This window comes from Taudactylus pleione, unplaced genomic scaffold (assembly GCF_031769625.1).
Source record: "Taudactylus pleione unplaced genomic scaffold, aTauple2 ptg000851l, whole genome shotgun sequence".
NCBI classification, from domain to species: domain Eukaryota; kingdom Metazoa; phylum Chordata; class Amphibia; order Anura; family Myobatrachidae; genus Taudactylus; species Taudactylus pleione.
In genome coordinates this window covers 141356-163885 of record NW_028285253.1, presented here as the reverse complement: position 1 = coordinate 163885, position 22530 = coordinate 141356, and the positions used below count along the sequence as shown (strand labels likewise).

The following is a 22530-nucleotide window of genomic DNA, read 5'->3' as shown; positions in this document are numbered from 1 at the left end:
AGGTAGGTCGGATTGGTTTTTGCGTTGCACAAGCTTGCAGGTATTTAGCAAATAACTCCCACTGTATTCAAAGTATTCCATTCAGAAAAAGCTAGATAATATTAACCCAATGTCATTACATTGGCATGAGTAGAAGAAGACAACCAATTTAGGTGCATGCCATACTCCGAGTCTACCAGCACACTAGTGATAAGGATCTTGTATGCTTCAACTATATAATATACAAATAAATATGATGTAAATGCTTAAAGCCAATCACTGTAAAATTAATTTTTATGTCGTTCAACTGCTATGAATACATTTATTGTCAACTTTATAAAAGAAGGTTCAAATCTTTAAAAAAAATAAGCAACAATTAAAAAAGGAACCATGGAGAGAAACAAAAAGACATTTAAAGTTTCTTTTATTTAGCAGTTATGCCAAGCATCCGACCCAATTTTAGCAGTCATGTGGGCTAGGTCATCATAAACTGTGCGTGTTCTGGCTCATAGGAAGCACAGATGTAGCCGTTTTCAGAACACCCTGTTCTTGGGAGTGCGTGCATACCAGCTGACACACACAAGATATAAACCCAGCCTCCCACATTCCATTTACTCAACGACCTAAACACATTTTCAAATTGTGAAAAATTTCTGATCATCATTATGAAAGACTGCAGATATTCAAGTTATGTTTAATAAGGAGCGCTCAGGAATTCCATTTAATGAAAACTGCCCAACTAAGAATTTGCACAACATCTTGGTATGCACTGTGCAGATCATTTTGCAGGTGAAAATAATGCTACAATCCTCGTAGTGACTATCTGATCACAGCTATATTTAGCTCAGTCTATACTTTCTTCAATGGGATCGTGAGGCTGGACATCGACCTCCCAATCCAACAGTTGCAGGAGCATTTGAAGCAATTTATCGGCTAACGCTCCTGCATATGCTAGGCATATACTGTCAGATAAAATGTCAGGCAGGACAACAGACATTTTATATGAAAAACTGAAAACCATCATATAGCAAGATATATCACAGTGTATGGCTACGATATCGCCTTTCCTTCCCTGGGGAGGAAATATTTCTCCATTCCTGTCCTGTCCTGTGAAGGAACAGGTGAATGTCGGACGATCTATCGGACATGCGGGACGATTTTGCATGTCCAACAGACCGATAATTACTGATAGTTTGCTGCAATACACTGTTCAATTATCAGGCCGATCAAGTGATTATCAGCTGAAATGGCCGATACTTGGACCATGAATGCCCATCCATACAAACCTATGCAATTATCAGGCAAAACAGTCGATATCAGGTTATCGGCCAGAACATTGCATAGGTGTGTACCCAGCTTTAGGCTGATGATTAACACATTGCCATGTGTTGAAACTCAAATTGATAAACCTGTATAACAACCGGCGCTGACTTTGAGAATGAGAACTAGAGCAAAACTGGATTAATCACATTGTACACGGTGCAATGGGAACTTTTAGAATACAAAAATTATATATATATATATATGTAGTTCGTAAATTATAAATGTGAAAAAAAAGTTTGTTCAGTAACCTGAAAACTACAATGGAATCACCTAGGTTTACAAGTAGTCTAAAGTAAAGTGTATTCCACATAACTAGGCAGACAAAATTATTTTGTATTTCATTATCAAAACTGGTTAAACCACCAATTTGGGCAAACATTAGCACATGGGCAACAATGACTGTAGAAAACACTCATTTGCAGACTTAGCAATCGTAGTGTTCATTCTGATTGGGTCTCCATTAGTTTATTTGGCTAACTTACTAAGTGGACAGACCTACCGTATATACTAGAGTATAAGCAGAGTTTTTCAGCACATTTTTTTGTGCTGAAAAAGTACCCCCTCGGCTTATACTCGAGTGAAGTGTAGCGCTGACAGGACGGAGTTCGGTCAGCGCTACACAGCACAAACACACAGCCGCCGGAGCCGGCAGCTGTGTGTTTGCTGTAATCAGCAGCCGCTGAGAGTCTGTCAGACTCTCATCGGCTGCTGCTGCTCCCACTGCGGGAGCAATCTTCGGGCTCCCGCAGTGGGTAATGGGAGAGACGTCATGAGTAATGACGTCTCTCCCATTTTTTTATTCTTATTATGTCTCTCTCTACTGGTGGGGGGGGGGGGGGGGGAGAAGACTAATGGGGGCACTACCAGGGGGCAATTACTACAGGGGTCACTACCAGGGGGCGATTACTACAGGGGGCACTAAAAGGGGGGGGGATTACCACTGGGGGAACTACCAGGGGGGGGGGGGAGAGATTACTACTGGGGGCACTAAAAGGGGGGATTACCACTGGGGGCACTACCAGGGGGGGATTACTACTGGAGGCACTGAAAGGGGGCATTACCACTGGGGGCACTACCAGGAGGGATTACTACTGGGGGCACAACCAGGGGGAATTAATACTGGGGGCACAACCAGGGGGAATTACTACTGGGGGCACTACCAGCTGCTGCCATTTCCCACCCTAGGCTTATACTCGAGTCAATAGGTTTTCCCAGTTTTTGTGGTAAAAGTAGGTACCTCGGCTTATATTCGGGTCGACTTATACTCGAGTATATACGGTATATAACTTGGCTGTATAAGTTTAGCAAGAAACTACCTTTCAGTATTCAGGTCAAAAAACGAATGTATTTGACAAAATTGAACTATGTTGAAATTCTTGAACATCCCTTGAAAGAACAAAAACAAAATCTGAAAAAGGCAGCAATATGACTCTTCTGGCTGCAATAATGTGAAGAAATTCGGGAAGGATAAGCATTGCACATTCATAAGAGCATGTTTTCAGACATTCTGGCATATTCTGGTCTACCGCCATTCAAATCTACATCCATGACCCAGGAGAAGCAATAGCAAGCAAAAAGGAGCAGGTGTATTTTGCTGGTTCTTTGTACAGTATTATGTATTAAAGGCACTTGAAGACAAAGGGCCTGATTCTGAGTCAGTTGCACATCTGCGGCCTAATGCAAATGCAGCTACAAAGCCCTTTCTAGTGTACATTTGTGTGACCAAATGATCAAGGATCGGTGCGCCCACTTTCAGGGGTATATTTAGTAAAGTGACAGTTTTTAGAAGTGGAGATGTTGAGCATAGCAACCAATGAGATTCTAGCTATTATCTTCTAGAAGGTGCTAGTTAAATGTTAAGTAGAATCTGGTTGTTATGGGCAACATCCCAACTTCTGAAAACGATCACTTTAGTAAATATACCCCATAGCGTCTATAGATGCTGAATTACCATCTGGTTCATCTTTAGATGCATCATTGGTCGCACCATCGAAACTTGCACCGGGTGCTGATTATCCGTCTGAATATGGCCTACTATGTGAGCGATTAAGCATCTGTGTACGGAAACCTTTCAGTAATAAGCCTGCTACACTCCAAAAACACCCATAAGACGAACCACCTCCAGTCACTGGTCAAGTACATTTTCAATGTATTTCTTTTTGGGTTCATCTAAAACCACAAATGCTACTCTGAAAGAACATAAATCGGGATACATGCGCAGTGAGACTTCGATGTATACACAGTAAAAACCAAAACTTTTTTTTTTTTTAAATCGCTCTACTCAATCACCGGCATTGCATTCAACTCAGATTGTTAGCAACATTTTGGGCCCGATTCAAGGTGGTCAGAGGAGATTTCAAGCCAATGAAGATACACCGATGAGCCATATTATTAAAACCACATGCCTAATGTTCAAGTCCCCCTCATGCTGCCAAAATAACTCTGACTCATCGAGGTATGGACTCCAACAACCTCTGGAGTTGTCCTGTGGTATCTGGCATCAAGACAGCAGCAAATCATTGAAGTCCCGTAAGTTATGAGGTTGGGCCTCTATGGCTAATTGTTTTTCCTGCACATCCCAAAGATGCTCGACCAGATTCAGATCTGGGAAATTGGGAGGCACCCAGTCAACACCTCTTTGTCATGTTGTTCAAACCATCCCTCAATAATTTTTGCAGAGAGGCAGGGCACATCGTCCTTAAGCCATGAAGGGGTGTACTTGGTCAGCAACAATGTTTAGGTAGGGTGTACATGTCAAAGTAACATCAACATGATTGCCAGGACCCAAGGTTTCCCAGCAAGACATTGCCCAGAGCCTCATACTGCCTCCGCCGGCATACCTTTGTCCCATAGTGCATCCTGGTGCCTTCTCTTTCCCAGGTAACCCAGCTGTCCACGTGATATAAAAGAAAACATGATTCAGACCAGGCAACCTTCTTCCATTGCTTCATGATAAAGTTCTGATGCTCATGAGCTCATTGTAGGTAGTTGGCAGTGGACAGGGGTCAGCATGGACACGCAGCACCATACACAGCAAGCTGCAGTGTGCTGTGTTAGGACACCTTCATATCATAGCCAACATAAAATTTTTCAGCAATATGTGCTAACCTTCGCTCCCCTCGTGCATCAGTGAGCCTTGGGCGCCCATGAGCCTGTCTCCGGTTGTCCTTGATTGGACCACTTTTGGTAGTTACTAACCACTGCATACCGGGACAACCGCACAAGAACTGCCGTTTTGATGATCCCCTGCCCAGTCGCCTAGCCATCACAATTTGGCCCTTGTCAAAGTTGATCAGATCCTTACGCTTGACCATTTTTCCTGCTTCCAACACATCAATTTCATGAAAGGAGTGTTCACTTGCTGCTTAATATACCACCCCCTTGACAGATGTAATATTATAATCAATGTTATTACCTTCACCTGTCAGTGGTTATAAAACGAGCTCTGGCCAAGTACAAGCATCAATATACATTTTTTGTCAACAGTACTGTTTTCCAAGTGAACGGTGTCCTTCGTTTTATCCTTTGTTCCCGAACATTAAATACAAATATTTCAGGTTTTCTATGATGTCAAGTAAAGAGTCTAACAGTAAAGTCAGTGGAAGAACAAGTCAGGCAGCCTGAACCATTTATACAGAGTTAAGGTGCTTACACACAAAGACGATTTAACTATAACGATGTTGTTATCATTAAATCATTTATAAAATCGTTCATCTTTTTAAGCTGAATGATAATCGTTCATGCGCGTTCACGTTTGTAGTTAATCATCCATTCTGACTGTCCAACAAACGATTTTCGTTCAGAAAATAGTTCATGTTGTGCAGAATGAACGATAAACGATTCCCATTCACTGTATGCATGATTAAAAAATGGTTCATCGTTTTTGAAAATCGTTCATTATTTTAGTAACCAACGATTTTTAGTTACCGATTTTCGTTCATTATTTCAAGTGAAAAAAAATCAAAGAAAATCGTTCACTAAAATCGTTGGTTATTAACATCGCTGTGTGTGTATGCAGCTTAAATGTTATTTTTGTCTCCACTTCGGTGCTCTTAGGGGTTACTATGTAGTCCACAGTTGTTATTATATACCATGAGTTAATTTATCTAATGGTTAAAAATTGTGTTCATCCACTGTATCTTAGTACCTGAAAAATGTTGTGTACCAGTTTGTGTACTCATCTAAAGGCGGGTATCCACTTTTAGATATACAAATGAGAGCACGATTACGACATTGCAATCGTGCACTCGTTTGTATATCTAGTGATGTGCCTAGACCGAACGTTCACTTGTTCAGTCCAGGCACATTCCTCATCCCCGCACATGCTGATCCTGACGAGATCGTCAGGTTGACCAGCATGTACGGGCAATGTCGGATGCGACCAGCGGGCAAGCGCATCGCTGGTCGCTTCCGACCAAAACATGCCCGATGCATGCGCGATTTGCAAGCGATTGCACGATAACAACGTCATTATCGTGCAATCGCTTGGTTAAATCGCTAACTAGATACCCCCCTTAAGAGCAGGGGGAAACACACAAAGAGAGACAAGTGGTGCAGAGATCTCAAGGTAAAAAGACAATTGTAATTTCATATATTACACTCACATGTTAAAAAAGTTACAAGTATATAAGCAGACCATCTGCTAATGTGGCCCAGGTTCACCCACAGCCGCTGAGATATTGTAACCGCAAGGATAAAAGACCAATTTCCGGATACATCGCTCGTCCAACTGGAGGTGGACCAACGGATGGAACGGTCACAAGGTCTGATATGTCAAGTCCGCAGCCACCGCTTAACGCAAAGGACTTGCATCCGAAACGTGTTAAGCGGTGGCTGCGGACATGAACCTGGGCCACATTAGCAGATTGTCTGCTTATAACTTTTTTTTTTTTTTTTTTTTAACATGTGAGTGTAATATATGAAATTAAATTGTCTTTTTACCTTGAGATCTCTGCACTACTGGTCTCTCTCTTTTTGGGTGTTTCCCCCTGCTCTTATAGGAGTACACAAAATTTTTCAGGTACTAAAATACAGTGTATGAACACATGGATTAACCATTGGATAAATTAACTCATGGTAAGAACTGTGGACTACATGGTAAACCCTAAGAGCGCCAAAGTAGAGACAATACAACCATTTACTCTGTATAAGTGCCATATTGTGGAAGCAAGGTAAAAAACAAGCGATATGGTAAGAACTTACCTTTGTTATCTCTGTTTCTACGAAGTCCATAGGGTCCACAGGGTTGAACTTAGGGGTATACGCAGTTAAAGCTTTGCTGCTCCCAGGATGCACTTGGGTCCGTCCTCCTCTATACCCCGCCCCCGAGCCACAGGCACCCCAGTTGGTAAGCAGCCAAGGCCGGAGGAGGAGACTAAACAGAGAGAAGGAAGACTGAAACACACAAGAAACCATACCCACAGAAATGGGAGACGGAAAACCGGTGACCAGCCACACAGCCCATTTGAAGCCAGGTGAGTCAGGGCGGCGCCCTGTGGACCCTATGGACTTCGTAGAAACAGAAATAACAAAGGTAAGTTCTTACCATATCTCTTGTTTTCTACTTCAGGGTCCATAGGGGGTCCACAGGGATGACCTTGGGGATGTCCCAAAGCAGTTCAACTAAGGGCGGGGACGCTCCTGTGCTGAAAGGAGTACCCGGCGCCCGAAGGATGCATCCTGAGAGGCGAAGGTGTCAAACGCATAGAACCTCAAAAATGTTTGAATTGAAGACCAAGTGGCCGCCTTACACAGCTAAACAGCGGAGGTGCCACATCTAGCAGCCCAAGAGGGACCCACAGAACGAGTGGAATGAGCCTTAACAGAGGCTGGCACAGGTAAACCCTCCTGTGCATAAGCCTCACAAATAACAGAACAAAGCCAACGGGCTAACGTTTGCTTGTTGGCAGGCCAACCCCTCTTGTGAAAACCGAAGAGGACAAACAATGAATCCGACTTCCTAACCGAAGCAGTCCGGTCCACATAGATTCTAAGTGCCCGGACTACATCTAAGGAAGCCTCACCAGCTGAAAGATCAGGTGACTGAAAAGCTGGCACAACAAGTTCCTGATTAATGTGGAACTTTGAGACCACTTTGGCCAAAAACTCAGGACGAGTGCGGAGCACCGCTCTGTCCTGGTGAAAAATCAGAAAAGTAGGGCGACAGGAAAGCGCCCCCAATTCTGACACCCTCCTGGCAGAAGAAATTGCCAGGAGAAAAACGGTCTTAAACGTCAGCCACTTGAGCTCCTCCGACTCAAGCGGCTCAAAAGGAGGACCCCGTAGTACCACTGCCAAGTCCCAAGGAGCCACCGGAGGCACGAAGGGAGGCTGGATCCTGAGAACACCTTGGAAAAAGGTGTGAACATCTGGCAGTGTAGCAATCCGTCGCTGAAACCACACGGACAAAGCAGACACATGAACCTTCAGAGAGGCCAGGCGTAAGCCAAGGTCCAAACCCGATTGAAGAAACTCCAAGATTCTGGAAACCCGGAACACCTGCGGATCATAGTTTCTGGATTCATACCACTGAAAATAAGTGCGCCACATCCTGTGGTAAATCCGTGCAGAAGCAGGCTTGCGTGCCCTAAGCATGGTACCAATGACTGAACTGGAGAAACCCCTAGACCTCAAGACGGCTGTCTCAAGAGCCACGCCGTCAGAGACAGCCGACCCAGATCTGGGTAAAGGCAGGGCCCTTGAGACAACAGGTCCAGACGCTGAGGGAGAAGGTACGGAGCGTCGATGGAGAGGCACCTCAGATCGAGTACCAAGGACGTCTGGGCCACGCTGGAGCTACCAGCACGAGCGTGCCGCCGTCCTGCTTGAATTTCCGCAGAACCCGAGGAAGCAGGGATATCGGAGGAAACAGATACGCCAGGTGAAACGTCCATTTCACCGACAGTGCGTCTACCAGACAGGCGCCTGCGTCTCTTGTCCTTGATCCGTAAACGGGCAACTTGTGATTGTGACGGGAGGCCATCAAGTCCAGCTCCGGCAGCCCCCACCTGTCCATGAGTAGCTGAAACACCTCTGGGTGAAGCGACCATTCCCCGGGATGCACGTCGTGACGGCTGAGGAAGTCCGCCTCCCAATTGAGGACTCCGGGAATGAAGACTGCCGAGATCGCTGGAATGTGACACTCCGCCCAAGCAAGAATGCGAGACACCTCCGACATTGCTGCCCGACTGCGAGTTCCTCCTTGGTGGTTGATGTACGCCACCGTGGTGGCGTTGTCGGACTGCACCTGAACCGCCCTTCCGTGAAGAGCGGGGCCGGACGACTGCAGGGCCCTGTATACTGCCCGGAGTTCCAGGATGTTGATGGGGAGAAGTGCTTCTTCCGCGGACCAACGACCCTGAAGCCATAATGAGCCGGTCACTGCCCCCCAACCCCGGAGACTGGCATCCGTCGTGAGCAGGACCCAGTCCGGGATCCAAAAGGGGCGCCCCTCGACCAGATGCGCTGTCTGAAGCCACCAAGCCAAAGACTGCCGAACCTCCGGGGACAACACCAGCATCTGAGAGCGGATCCGGTGAGGTAACCCGTTCCATTCCGATAGAATCAGCCCCTGCAGGGGTCGGGAATGGAACTGGGCAAATTCCACCATGTCGAATGTCGACACCATGGACCCCAGAACTCTCATAGGACCGACAGGCGGCGACTGCTCAGGCAACTGTATCCGCAGCTGCAGGGAGGAGACCTTCTCCGGAGTCAGGAAAATCCGTTGCTGACGAGAATCCAGCAGGGCTCCCAAATGAACCATCCGCTGTGATGGAATCAGGGAGGACTATTTCCAATTTATCAGCCACCCGTGTGCTTGCAGGCAAGCGATCGTCAGGTGGAGATGTTGAAGTACCACCTCCGGGGAGCTTGCCAGCAACAGGAGATCGTCCAGATACGGCAGCAGCCGTACATTCTGGTTCCGAAGATGTGCGGCCATGACCGCCATAATCTTCGTGAACACCCTCGGGGCCGTGGAGAGGCCAAAGGGTAGCGCCCGGAACTGAAAATGATGTTGAAGGATAGCGAACCTCAGATACCGCTGGTGCGAAGGTGCTATCGGAACATGGAGGTAGGCGTCCTGGATATCCAGGGACACCATGTAATCCCCCGGTTCCATCGCCAGAATGATGGAACGTAACGTTTCCATCCTGAACTTGGGAACTCTGAGGAATTTGTTCAGAGACTTCAAGTTGAGGATAGGGCGATGAGAACCATTGGGTTTCTGCACCAGAAACAGAGAAGAATAGTACCCCGTCCCTCGTTGTAATTGAGGAACGGGAACAATGACCCCTGCTTTCAGCAAGGACTCTATAGCTTCCTGAATCTGTAAAGTCTTGGTCGTATCCTGAGAAGGACTCGTGCAGAAAAACTGGTGCGGCGGTCTGTGCCGAAAAGACAGGGCGTACCCCTGGGAGACCACTTCTCGAACCCAGGCATCCGTGGTGGTATTGTGCCAGCACTGGGCAAATAGAAGAAGTCGGCCTCCCACTCTGGGGTCCCCCAGAGGGAGGCCCGTCCCATCAGGCAGAAGGTTTATCCTCCTGCTTGGAAGAAGGGCGCCTGGCACTCCAGGCCTGCTTCTTGGGCTTAGAAGCGGCCTTGGTCGCCGATTGCCTCGGGAAGGACTGACCTTTGACCTTGCCCTGAACCCGAAAGGACCGAAAGGCAGAGCTCCGTACTTTGGTAGGTGCAGAAGCCGAAGGGAGGAAGGCTGATTTAGACTTAGCCAGAGTATCCACAATTTTGTCCAAGTCTGGACCAAAAAGCAACTCCCCATTAAAAGGTAAGGCCTCCAGTCACTTTTTGGAGTCTGCGTCAGCTCTCCAAGACCTCAGCCACAAGGACCGACGCGCCGACACAGCTGCAGCCGACACCCGAGAAGTCAGCAGGCTTGCATCTAACGATGCTTCCCCAATGTAGGAAGCCGCATCCCTCATTTGTCCTATCAACGCTCTCTGGATCTCCAGAGCATCTTCCGGAAAGGTATCCTCCAAAGCGTTGGCCCAGCTCTCGATGGCCTTAGCCACCCAAGAAATGGCCATGGACGGACGGGCAACCGCCCCCGAGAGAGAGTAGATAGACTTTAAACAAGTCTCCACTTTCCTGTCCGTGGGATCTTTCAGGGACGAGATCGACGGCAAAGGCAGCGTAGCGCTTTTAATTAAGCGGGTAACGTGGGAATCCACGGCAGGCGGAGTTTCCCACTTCCTGCAATGAGCCTCAGGAAAAGGATAGTTTGAAGCCAACTGTTTCTGCGGTTGGAACCTCTTGCTGGGCAACTGCCAGGCCCTTGCCATATGATCCGTTAACTGGTCAGACAGGGGAAAAACCGTCGAAGCTACCTTGGCCTTCTTAAAATTAGGGTACTTCGACCTGGGAGCCGGCGCATCCTCCTCTATATGAAGGATGGCCCGCACCGCCCTAACCAATGCCGGTACATTAATGGAGGACTTAGCCTCCACCTCCTGGGCCCCAGCATCCGAGTCAGAGTCTTCATGGATCTCCCGTCATCCGAAGACACGTCCGTGTCCGTAAACTGTGCCGCCAATGAAGCCGAAACGGTTCGCTTGGACGTCCTTGGTGGCAAATCACTGTGCAACATAGTTTGAAAGGCCGATGACGAAGCCGCCAGACTCTGAACAGAGCTGGAGAGGACATCCACCCAGGGAGGGGGTACCGTTTGAGGATACCCCTGAAACGGTACCATCGACTGTTGTGGTACCGTGGGAGATTGCACGTACACAGGCAAACCCGCATAAGGACCCACAGTCTGAGACCCGGGAGGAGACTGCACCAGACGCGTCACACCCGGGGAATGGGGGATGGTAGGCTGGGGCAACGCCCTAGAAGGGACCGCAGTCGGGACCGCCAGCCGGTCCGCGATCGACACCAGCACTTGTGTAAACATCGCCCACGGAGTATCCTGCGCCACTGGGGGTTTAGAGGGACCAGGTACCAGCTGGCACCGTCCGCACAGACCGTCCTGAGACAAATCCGCCCCGTCAACCCCTGCCGAACAGCGTCGGCAGGAAAACAACACAGGAGCCACGGAGCGCTCATTCTCCTCATCAGACATGACACAAAACTTTTGCAATAAAAAATGTATCACCGAAAAGAGGTAAGGCGTATAACACCTGCGCACTCCCAAGTATGCAACACAAACAGCCCACAATCTGGTACTGAGTAGCACACCGCAGTATGTGACGGACCTCACAAATACGTAGATCTATATAAGTGAGGTATACAGAAAGAACACCCCTCCCCCACGCACCTGCGGGCCGTAGGAGAAGGAAAGGGATAGGTAAATAGCTGACAGTAAGTAGAAAAAGCACAGACAGCAGCACTAGCAATAGTCACATACCATGCAGGAAGTTATACTCACTGCACCTTCCGCTACAAACAACCTCCCAGATTCAGTGTCTGGGAGGGCTATAGCGCTGCGAACACTATCCTTTGCAGGGGGAGAGGTACGCAGGGGAACTGGTCCACTGTATCCGCCTGGGAGCTCTGTGATGCTGCCTGGAAGATGGCCGCCGGAGAGCACTGAGGAGGAGTGGCCAGGAGATAACAGCCCAGCGACGCCAGCACACATGAGAGAAGGCGCGCTGGGCTGAGGGGAGGAGCCGCACAAGCAGGGAAGGCTGTCTCCCCTGCTAGTACTAAACCCCCGTGTCACGCGGGGTATTCCTGAAGAGGGGGAGCCCGCCGCCGCTACTAGCGCCGCCGGTCTGCCCCCAGAGACCGGCGGCTGAAAAACTGCATTTTCCCCCGCGTGCAGCGCGAAGCGCTACACGCGGCTTACCTGGCCCCGTAGAATCCGGCAGCAGTCAGTGGGAGCTCCCGGAGCCATGCTAGTACTGACTCCGGGGTCCCGCTGCGATCCCCAGATCAGTACTGGCGTCGCAGCGCCAGCGGGGCTGTTGGAGCGGCAGCATGGACGTCCAGATGGACAGTCTTATGCTGCCGCTCTGAAGATAGTAAAAAATAAAATAATAAAATCTTCTTTGCAAAAAAAAAATTCAATTAAAGCTTAGGGGCTGCTTATGCAGCCCCACTGCCCAGGGTGACCCGACTCCGGCCGGGCACCAACTAAAACTGAGGTGCCTGTGGCTCGGGGGCGGGGTATAGAGGAGGACGGACCCAAGTGCATCCTGGGAGCAGCAAAGCTTTAACTGCGTGGTGCCCGTGGATCCAGATCCAGCTATACCCCCAAGGTCAACCCCTGTGGACCGCCTATGGACCCTGAAGTAGAAACTTCCCGATTTTGGGGATTTATTGCAAACAAAATATCACCAAATTTTATATAAATACCCTGAACCATTTGCAAAGGCTATAAGATAAAAATGTTTGCCAGTTACGTAACAGGAGTATACACAATTACAAATATTTAAAATTCTGCGGGTATGGGACATTATCAGTATGTAATGGAGAACGAGTGCAAACGCAGGGCATAAGTCAATAAGAAGCACTTTGGATTGGTTTATCTCGTATTTTATGGATAATTTTATCATAATGAATGTATTCGATCGCTGCGTATAGATCATACTTATATACAATTGCTTGGGATAAGAAAAGGCAACTTGAAAACACAAAAGTAACCCGAACGCCCCACAGCAATATAAAAGAAAAAAAAAAAACCATTGTGTACGTAAACATATTCAACATCTATTTCTCTACCCATCACACAGACAGCACATCTGACACCTAAAGGTTCAGCATATATGAAAATCACATTAACAAAGCTGCAAGGGATTTTCATGGCAAATTATTACAGGAAAAAGCCTTGCAGTCTGAAAGCCAGCTGAAGAGCTTTGCAAATCTACTTTACTGGCTGCGTGCTGGATTTACATGACATCAAAGCAGGCAGATTTCAAACAGACCCTAAAGGCCTGTATTATTTTGAGCAGTGACAGATATAACCCCATTACAGTGGATACAGAAACCACCAAAGAGAAGTGCAGGAAAGCTAGGCATTCCCCCGAATATGCTCAGAATAAAATGTTAAGTACATATTACAACTTGATTACTATTACCCAGAAACACTGTCACAACAGAGCACATGTCCATGATGTAAGGACAGCTTTAATGCATACTACAGATATGACTTCATATTTTCTGCATCAACATTTGAATACTTACAGCCATAATTAATTCAAAGCCATGTTTATATACCCGGACGGGTGATTGGTACTTCTGCACCATGGTGACGGTATATTGTTGAACACTTTGGAAACCTGCAGGGGAGGGGGAATAAAAAGCTTTGATAAATACAGAAATTTATGAGGAGACTCAACTTTAATTATATAATCCATATAAACTGATAGAGGGTGCCCAATGTCCCAAAGACTAAACTAAGGACTGTGCTTGATAAAGTATTCTGCACACTGTTTGTGATACCAAAACAGCTGCCCCAATTCTTCCTAGCTGCTAGTCCCCTGCACTCAGCTAGAGAGAAGATCAGTCACACATGACACTGAGATACTACAGACCCCTCCATTAGCTTTTGTTAGAGTGTGTTTCCATCATGTAAACTATGTGAAGCATGCAGGAGGCCCCGTGTTCATCACACACATACCGGAGAGGGTAGTTCCAGGCCCTACTGGCACCACATCAGGTAATAAAGAGTAAGCATATTTGTTCTCCGATTTCTAGTAAAAGCGCATTACTATCTAAAAGCCTCTCCTGAGCAGTACAATCCCAGCTATAACCTTTTCTTCATAAATGTCAGGATTAGCTAGATCTAGATTGAACGAGTCATAACTCTAAGAAGAAAACTATTACAACCATTTCTTGGTTGGCAAAGCTGTGTGCGCACGCAGCCAGCCAATGTTTGCATTCTGCGCATGCTTCTAAGACTCAGTGAACGAACCGGCCACTGCGATTGGGTAGCGATCGCAGTGAGCATACAGAGTCTTCACACAGTGATTGACAGGAAGTGACCATTTGAGGGTGGTGGTCAGAGAAACCCAGGCGTGCCTGGGAGTTTAAACGCTGTTACAGGGCCGTGCATAATTAAGCCCCTGCAATAGCTTACGCTGGCAGAAGTGTAGATCGCGACAGGAAGTTTAGCAGTTTGTGCGGTAGGGTCAGGTCAACTACAGATGGTTCCGATGTTACCGATGATTTCGCTGAATTGCGGATGCATGTCATGGGAAGCGGGCGGCTTTATACAGTGGTGGGCGTCTTGGTATAGAGCTGCAGTTGCCATGTGATTGCATTCATTAGTATATTTTCGCAGCGAGCCTTGTGATCCCTCTTACCTCTATGTCTGTCTGTTATTACCCTGTTTTGTTCTATCAATGTTTCCAATTGTAAAGCGCAACGGAATATGCTGCGCTATATAAGAAACTGTTAGTAAATAAATAATAAAGTGTCTGCATGTCTTCATGGGACATAGGGCCTGATTCAGACCCGGTCGCTCTGACAGAGCGCTCGCTCTGAATCAGAGCCGGGTTTTTTTTTTTTGTTTGTTTGGTTTTTTTTTTTGAAGAACGGCCTCCTGGCCGCTCGCATAGCTGTGGGTGACCACCCACAGCTGCAGGGAGCGGCCACGATGATGGTCGCGATGATCAAGATCATCGTGACCATCGGGCTTGCGACGAGACCCTTGTGGTAGGGTCTCGTGGCCGCAAGCCCCAGAGAGATTTCGGCTCTAACAGAGCCGGAATCTCTCCACTGACATCACTCGTGATGTCAGTGGGGCTGCCCTCAAACGACAGGCGTTCTCATGAGAACGCCTCCGTTTGGGCAGCCACCCGCCCAGCCCGCCCACCAAAGGGGGCGAGCTGTCACTCAACATCGACAGCTCGCCCCTTTTGTTGCGAGACCCGGAGCGACGGAGTGCCCGTCGCTAGCCGGGTCTCGCGCATGCGCACGACGGATCCGGCTCCGTCGTGCGCATGCGCTGTGGGCCACCATCGACTCGGTTGCGAGCGCTCAGCGTTTGCGACCAGGTCTGAATCAGGCCCATAGTTCAACAAAGTAAGGCATAACATAACATATATTGTAGGAAAAGGTTACAGTAATGGAGCAGAGTTCAAAAGGACTTCTAACAACGGGCCAGAGTCGGATTTGTCCGCAAATCCAATGGTTCTGGGTCTGCGCAGGCACAGGCCTCATTCTGCACATGTGTAGAACAGGTCCTGCGTGATCACTCGCAATCCCCCCCCTCAGCCGCAGCAAGATTGACATGCTGCAGTGTTTGGGGGGTGGAGGGGGGCTTTGACTATTCTACGAAACAGGCAGCATGTCGCCCAGTTTTGTAGGCGTGCCGAGCACAGGGCCTGCATCGGAGAACGTAGACTTCCTGGACCCGGCAGAGGGATTCAAGCCGCCAGGCTGAGTAAGCTTCAGCTGACAGCGGACAAAGAGGTACTTTCCTCCCTAATATGCACATATGCTCTGGGAAATAAGTGCAAACTACGCATGACTTTTTAATGCGTTTTCCACACATTGCAGTTTTACTAATACAATCCACTATACTAGTAAGGAGTGTGGATGCATGAGAAATTGGGCTCTGCAGCTTTTATAAATTTAAAATTAACATCTTGGAATGCAGTAGCTGGAACACCACACTGAAAATTATTTGTCCCATGTTTAGTGCACTTAGCATTTATTAACAAGAATAAGATAGGTTTATAGAGACCGTACAGATAACTTGAACTAGAACAACCAGACACTATAGCACCCGCCGTGATGCTTACAAAAGTTGAAATTATATAAGTGTCTGACCATGAGAGGTTATTACTATGCTTGAAAGAGCTCCAAGATTCCCTATTCCCTACCTCCACAGTAAGACTGTATAGTACATTTTTAAAAGCCCGGAGAGCACAGGGAAGGCCAACAATGAGAAATTAACAAATGACAACTATGCAGCAGTGCATTTTCCAGTGACCTGGACCATATAATGAACTATTTCCAATGCGGTTAAAGCAAATATAAAAAATTTTATATCCATAAAAACTTTTTAGTGTAACAGTGGCAGCATTTTAGAGTGTTTAAGTCGTGATCTGTACATCCAAAGAGATAAAAAATTGTGCAGGTAGACTTATTAATGGTGGTACAAAGCAGTGGCTTTGTACCACCAAAGCGCAATGGAATTTGCAGCGCTATATAAGAAACTGTTAAATAATAAATAAATAATGGCTAAATTACACTTTGTACTGTAATGTGCTTACTACTGTACAGCTGCACATGTTTTACACCACAATGATCTGTCCACTCAGATGGTAGCATATATAGGTGGTACAACAGGAGCTGGCATCTACAAGGATTATTGTCATTTAGTTCCTGCAAATGAACTTGCTTCCTTTATGTCCTTCAATGTGTGTCAGTTATCAGACCTAGTTGCATTATTAATAATGCATGCTTAGTTATTAAAATAATGCTTGCAGACTATTGCCTCAAGAGATGTTCCAGATGTAAAACACACATGAAAGTCTTTGAAAATATATACTGTACAATTGATGCAAATTTAAGTCTCCTTTGAAACAATAAACAAATTTCCAAACTATTATATAATTTATTTACGAAATCTTTTAAACTTGGGAGAGTAAAAAAAATCTGACCTGATCGAGCTAAATTAGTTATATTTTTTAATTCACCATCCCCTAAATATAAAAGATCACCCATGAAAACCTTGACCTCAAAAATGACACAGACCAGTGTAATATAAAATTGACACATGTAATACACTAAATTGATGACCTAATGCCGCATACACACGGTCAGATTTCTTATCATATATGAACAATAACTATTGTAAAAATCGTTCAAATCTTTGACATGTTGGGCATGCATCGACCAACGATGGGCGTTCCCGCATGCGAGATAACGATATCTGACATCGACTGTGTTTGCAGTAAGATTTGGACGATTTCATTCATTTTAATTAATGTCAGAAATCGTTCATGGTTGACAAAATCGTTTAAATCGTTGTAGAAATTGTTCAATCGCTCATAGTTATCATTCAACGAAATCGATGAACTGACAAATCTGACAGTGTGTATGCAACATAATGGTGCATACACGTCAGATTTGATAAACGATTGAACGATTTGTACAACAATTTGAACGATTTCATCAACGATGAACGATTTCTGACAGTAATAAAATGAATGAAATAGTCAAAATCTGACTGCAAACACAGCCAATGTCAGAGATCGTTATCTGACATGCGGGAACGCGCATCGTACGTCGATGCATGCCCTACATGTCAAAGATATGAACAATTTTTACAATCGTTACCGTTCATATCTTATAACAAATCTGTGTGTATGCACCATTAGAGGTTGGGGAAGTGTAAGAAAAAAAAAAAAAGTGATAGTAGGCTGCAACTGGTGTCTTTTTTTTTTCTTCAATTAAATACTCTTTCCACCATGTATAATTCAAGCAGAACCAGCAATTACACCAACTTACTGGCAGTAATAAACAGAATGTGGACATACATACATATTACACACACACACACACACACACAAGAGCACTTGAAGCAGCATTTTTTCTGCATCACGAAGGAGGCCCAACAACAGCTGCCGATCGCAGATGCTAAGAATTCCGAGTTTGATGGCTTTGCTAAGTGCCACCAAACAGGAGAAGCAAATTGAGCCCATAAGATCATATTTTAAAGAGACAATGCTAATAAAACATTACACCAGAAATGAAGTTATATAAACACTTTACCTTAAAAAAACAAAAACTGCAGACTCCTGGCCTATATGGAAGCAAGGAACAGTGCAGGTTTCATGTAACACATCTGCAGAAAGAAAGCGGATAACATTAATTACAGTAAATTAGTCAGACAATGACAGATCTCATACACAACTGGTATAGTATGCAAACCAAAACGTGTCACATACCTAGTAACCTTCAATTGGGAGAGGTGTTTTTTTTTAGATTATAGACCACTGATAGGCAACAGGAGATCCTTTGAGCCTTCACTTGTGACCCTACCTCCATCCTGCTTTGTTGTTATAGTGTGTAGCACTTGTTTAAAATGGCTAGTATGTTATTACAGATTGGGGTCTTTCATTTATTAAATTCATTTTAATTATTAGTAAGATTTAGAGCAAGCTGTATCCCATCTGATGATTAGAGGGTCGATCAATGATAAAGTGTATCAAGTTACCTATCGCTGAAGTAGAAATTACATAGCAGTATATTTGCGGATTATGTTTTCACTAACAATAGTGTGGCTCTCCATTCCCATTAGACACATTCATCTTCAAAGAAGTATAATTACATTGATGTGGAATACCTTCTACATACGTCATGTATTGTTTTGTCCAAAGAACTGTGTAGAACTGTATTAGAGTGCACACAATGGACACTGTTGTAGAGATCTTTATGAATATCCACCCTGAGGTATTAGATTGTAAACTCATGGGTAGAGCTCTCTGTTGCTGTCTTCTTGTGTGCTCCCATCTAATCCCTGGGAATCCTTGTATCTTGCCTGTATATTGTTTATAACATTTGTGTATACTTTGTTATGTGCAATGTACAGTTTTATGCTTCCTGAATGTAAGGGTACTTTGGTGCAGCGGGCTCTTAAAATTTCTGGAGATCACACAAGTCAATGGCATGTAACTGCACCACCCTAGTTTCTAGCAAGCACAATGCGCTTGACATAGTGACCACTTCAGTGGAGAGTTTAAGGGGCATATGTATCAAAGCTTGATGCAAGATAAAATTGTGAAATATAGACCACCAACCAATCAGCTCCAAACTATCATTTCTTAGACACAGCCTGCAAAATGTAATTTAGAAGCTGATTGGTTGATGATATAGATCTCACAATTTTATCTCACATCAAGCTTTGATACATATGCCCGTAAATGTGTAAACCAGTGTAAAACCCTAAATGTGTGTGTAATGGTGCATACACACAGTCAGATATGTCAGATGAAGGATTTGATCAACGATTTTTGCCTGTATTAAAATGAATGGAATCGTCCAAATGTGACTGCAAACACATCAGATGTCAGATATCGTTATCTGACAAACGGGAACGCGCATCGTTCATCTGACAAACATGTCAGATTTTCCTTCAGATATGAACGATTTTTGCAATAGTTATTGTACAGATCTGAAGGAAAATTTGACCGTGTGTATGAACCATACGGCTATTGAATGCCGGATACAAGTTATATGGAGAGTATGAAGAATGAGAATCAGTAAACACAACTGTATAGCTCTAAAATAGTTATCTCCGCTTACAACACACTTCAAACTGGTGGTTTATATACTTCAGAGATTGTTACAAATTTAGCCTTCTTTGTTCCAAAACACAAATCACATTTAAAAGCTATGAATATTTCTACAAGACACAATAAGGAGTAGATTTAATAAAAAGTTCTGAAACAGAAATGTAGAATTGTTTGCCACAGCAACCAATCAGATTCTGTATCATTTTGTAGAATGCAATAATGGATAGCTAAAATCTAATTGGTTGCTATGGGCAAAACTATTAGTAAATCATCAATCCCCAAGACTGGTAAGATTCAATCATGTTAATCATATGACCTTTAAAGAAAGCAGTTTATAAGAAGACATGATGAACAAGGTAGACCCTACTAATACCCCTTTTCCACCTAAATTCTGGGTCTGACCCGGAGTTGGAACAAAGTTCCTATCCGGATCAGACCCGGAATTTTGCCGGCGCCGACTCGGGATATTCCCGAGTCAGCTCCGCTCACACCTCAGTCGGGTCTGCATAGACCCGGCTTTTGCGGAGTGAAAGTGGTCGCTTGGAGATGACGTCATCTCCAAGCGCCACTGAAGCCGGACCAATCGGCTGGCTAGCAGCGCACTCCAGGTCATCGTGACCCGGAGTGCGCTGTTCTCACAGCAGGGTTTCACGGGCTACGCCCGTGTTAAACCCTGCTAGTTACCTGGGTTGGATTGCCGGGTCACTCGACCCGGCGATCCAACTCTCTCCCCTTTTACACCAGGGAGCTGCCCGGGTTAACCCTTCAAAAACCTGGGTTTTAGCTCCGGTGTAAAAAGGGTTATTACTCAACCATTAAAAACCTCTGTGGTAGAATAACATAGTAGCAACATACAACTAAAAACATATCTTCAGAGGTTAATGCTTTTCAAGTGGTAACGGAAATACACAAAATCAGAGGTTCCCAAATGGGGTCCTAGAGGCTCCCCAACAGTTCAGGTTTTAGAGATATCCATGGTTGAGCACAGGTGACTTAATTAGTGCCTCAGTCAATTTAATTTAACACCTGTGCTCAACCATGGATATGAGTAAAACTTAACTGTTGGGGAGCCTTGAGGACCACGTTTGGGAACCTATGCACAAAACAATTATACTTGCTATTAATACATTCTTTACATAAAACATAGTTGCATTAACATTCACACTTCTGGGGAAAAAAACCCATTCTAAAACAAATTAAATTTGCATAAAGGGATTAGGCATAAAATGGGACCGAAACCACACAAAATGCATACAAAACTAAAACAGAGGTAAACAAAAAAATAAAAATAACACCTTATAAACAGGTTTACTTTCCCTTTAAATCAAAGTGTACAAAGAATAGCAAAAAAAAAAAAAAAAAAAAAGAGTAATCACTAATCAGGAGTCTATTACACAGACGATAGGGAGATCTATTTCACAGAGTTTGCATATTTTAATGCGGGGAAATGTATCACAAAAAGGTTGAAGTTAAACTGCAGCAACTTCCAGCTTTAGATGACTAGCTGGCTTGTGGGATACGGTCTTCCTTCCAAATGAGGGACACAGAACAGCGTTCCAGCCTTAGCAGTGCATAGAAGCAGCAAGAAAACAGCAACTTACTCTGAGATGAGCCAAACCAAATCATCCCCAGAAAATGACACCCATCATTAAATACCCTGTAACTCAGCATTTGCATTAGTCACATTACTGGGGGGCAAAGTTATTACCACCAAAGACTGTTCACACACCAGAACATTGTGGGGTGGCTGCTGCACTAAAGTTACTAATCACTGAGCTACCTGACACACAGACCCCACTCACTGCTGCTTCCCACCCCATCAGGTCAGCGTAGCTGTGCTACAAGCAGGGTAATAACACAGGGTAATACAGTAAACCCGGGTACATATAGTCCCACATACACACATGGAGGTGCAAATCCACACAGCACAAGCTGCACATCATTATAGACCCCAAAACACATATAGTCAATAATAACACAATGTACACACACACACGTCATCACACAGCTGCATGACAAGCCGGGGAGAATGCATCTTAGTGTACATATCACACAGCACTGGAGGTGTTACATAACACACAGGCGTTTCCGTACACAGCCGTATACTGAGGCCTCTTTTCATACGCACAGTACAAGTTAATTTCCTATAAGACCATGGCAGGGTCTCTCACCTTGACGGTTATGGGGTCCGGGTCCGGGTCCGCCGGGCTCCCGTCCCGTCGCTGTGACACCAGACACCGGCCACCGACAGCTTCCGACTGCGCAGGCGTCAGCCTGCCGGAGCGTGACGTCAATAATTAGATTCCTCTGCCCCGCCCCCTGATAGCCGCCGCTCACATTCCATGGATGGTCACATGGTTTCCGGGGTCCTCAGGATTACACGGAGGGAGGGGCAATCTACAACCGTTCGTGTTATGGCGCCGTTCCGTCGCAAGTTTATGATGTCACGTCTCACGAGTATGAAAGAGTACACTACATTTACTGAAGGGCATCTATCCGTTACCATTGATTGACTACTGACTGAGGGCCTGATTCAGCAAAGAACGCATTTGTTAATACACATGCAATCGGCCGATTGTTGTGTACTCTGCATGTGTATGCGGTGCGGGTGCGCGAACCAGCCATTGCGATCGCAGAGACTACGCAGATTACTACGCAGATGGTTGCTGCTATTTCCTATGTGGCTAAAGGACCTTTGTGACGTATCCACCACGTGACCGCTGCAGGAGGCTGAACCGCTACTGCGTTATCATCCACGTGGGCATAGAGGGGGAATAAATATTTGTGGCGAGCCACCGTGCCCGAAGCACGGCGAGAGTAGTGAGCCCGCGAGGGGACACTTTTGGTCCCCTGTTAGAATCCCCACCCCTCCCCCTTTCAGGTCGGGTCACGTGGGTGTGACATCACAGGTCCATCAGCGCTGTATAGTCTAGACCACAGGTTCTTAAACTCGGTCCTCAGGACCCCAAACAGTGCATGTTTTCCAGGTCTCCTCATAGAATCACAAGTTAAATAATTA

General features: G+C 45.7%; 1 protein-coding gene across 1 annotated transcript in view; it reads right to left on the bottom strand.

Moving 5' to 3' along the window:
* Nucleotides 1-21818, bottom strand: part of SEC14L1 (SEC14 like lipid binding 1) — a 71640-nt gene extending 49822 nt beyond the window's left edge. The window contains exons 1-3 of the mRNA XM_088458799.1: nucleotides 21683-21818; nucleotides 17989-18061; nucleotides 13447-13541 (exon numbers count right to left, since the gene is read on the bottom strand). Of these exons, the coding sequence (XP_088314925.1) occupies nucleotides 13447-13509 (63 nt within the window). The 5' untranslated portion in view covers nucleotides 13510-13541; nucleotides 17989-18061; nucleotides 21683-21818. The remainder of the gene's footprint in view (nucleotides 1-13446; nucleotides 13542-17988; nucleotides 18062-21682) is intronic.
* Between the last annotated feature and the right edge of the window lie 712 nt (nucleotides 21819-22530).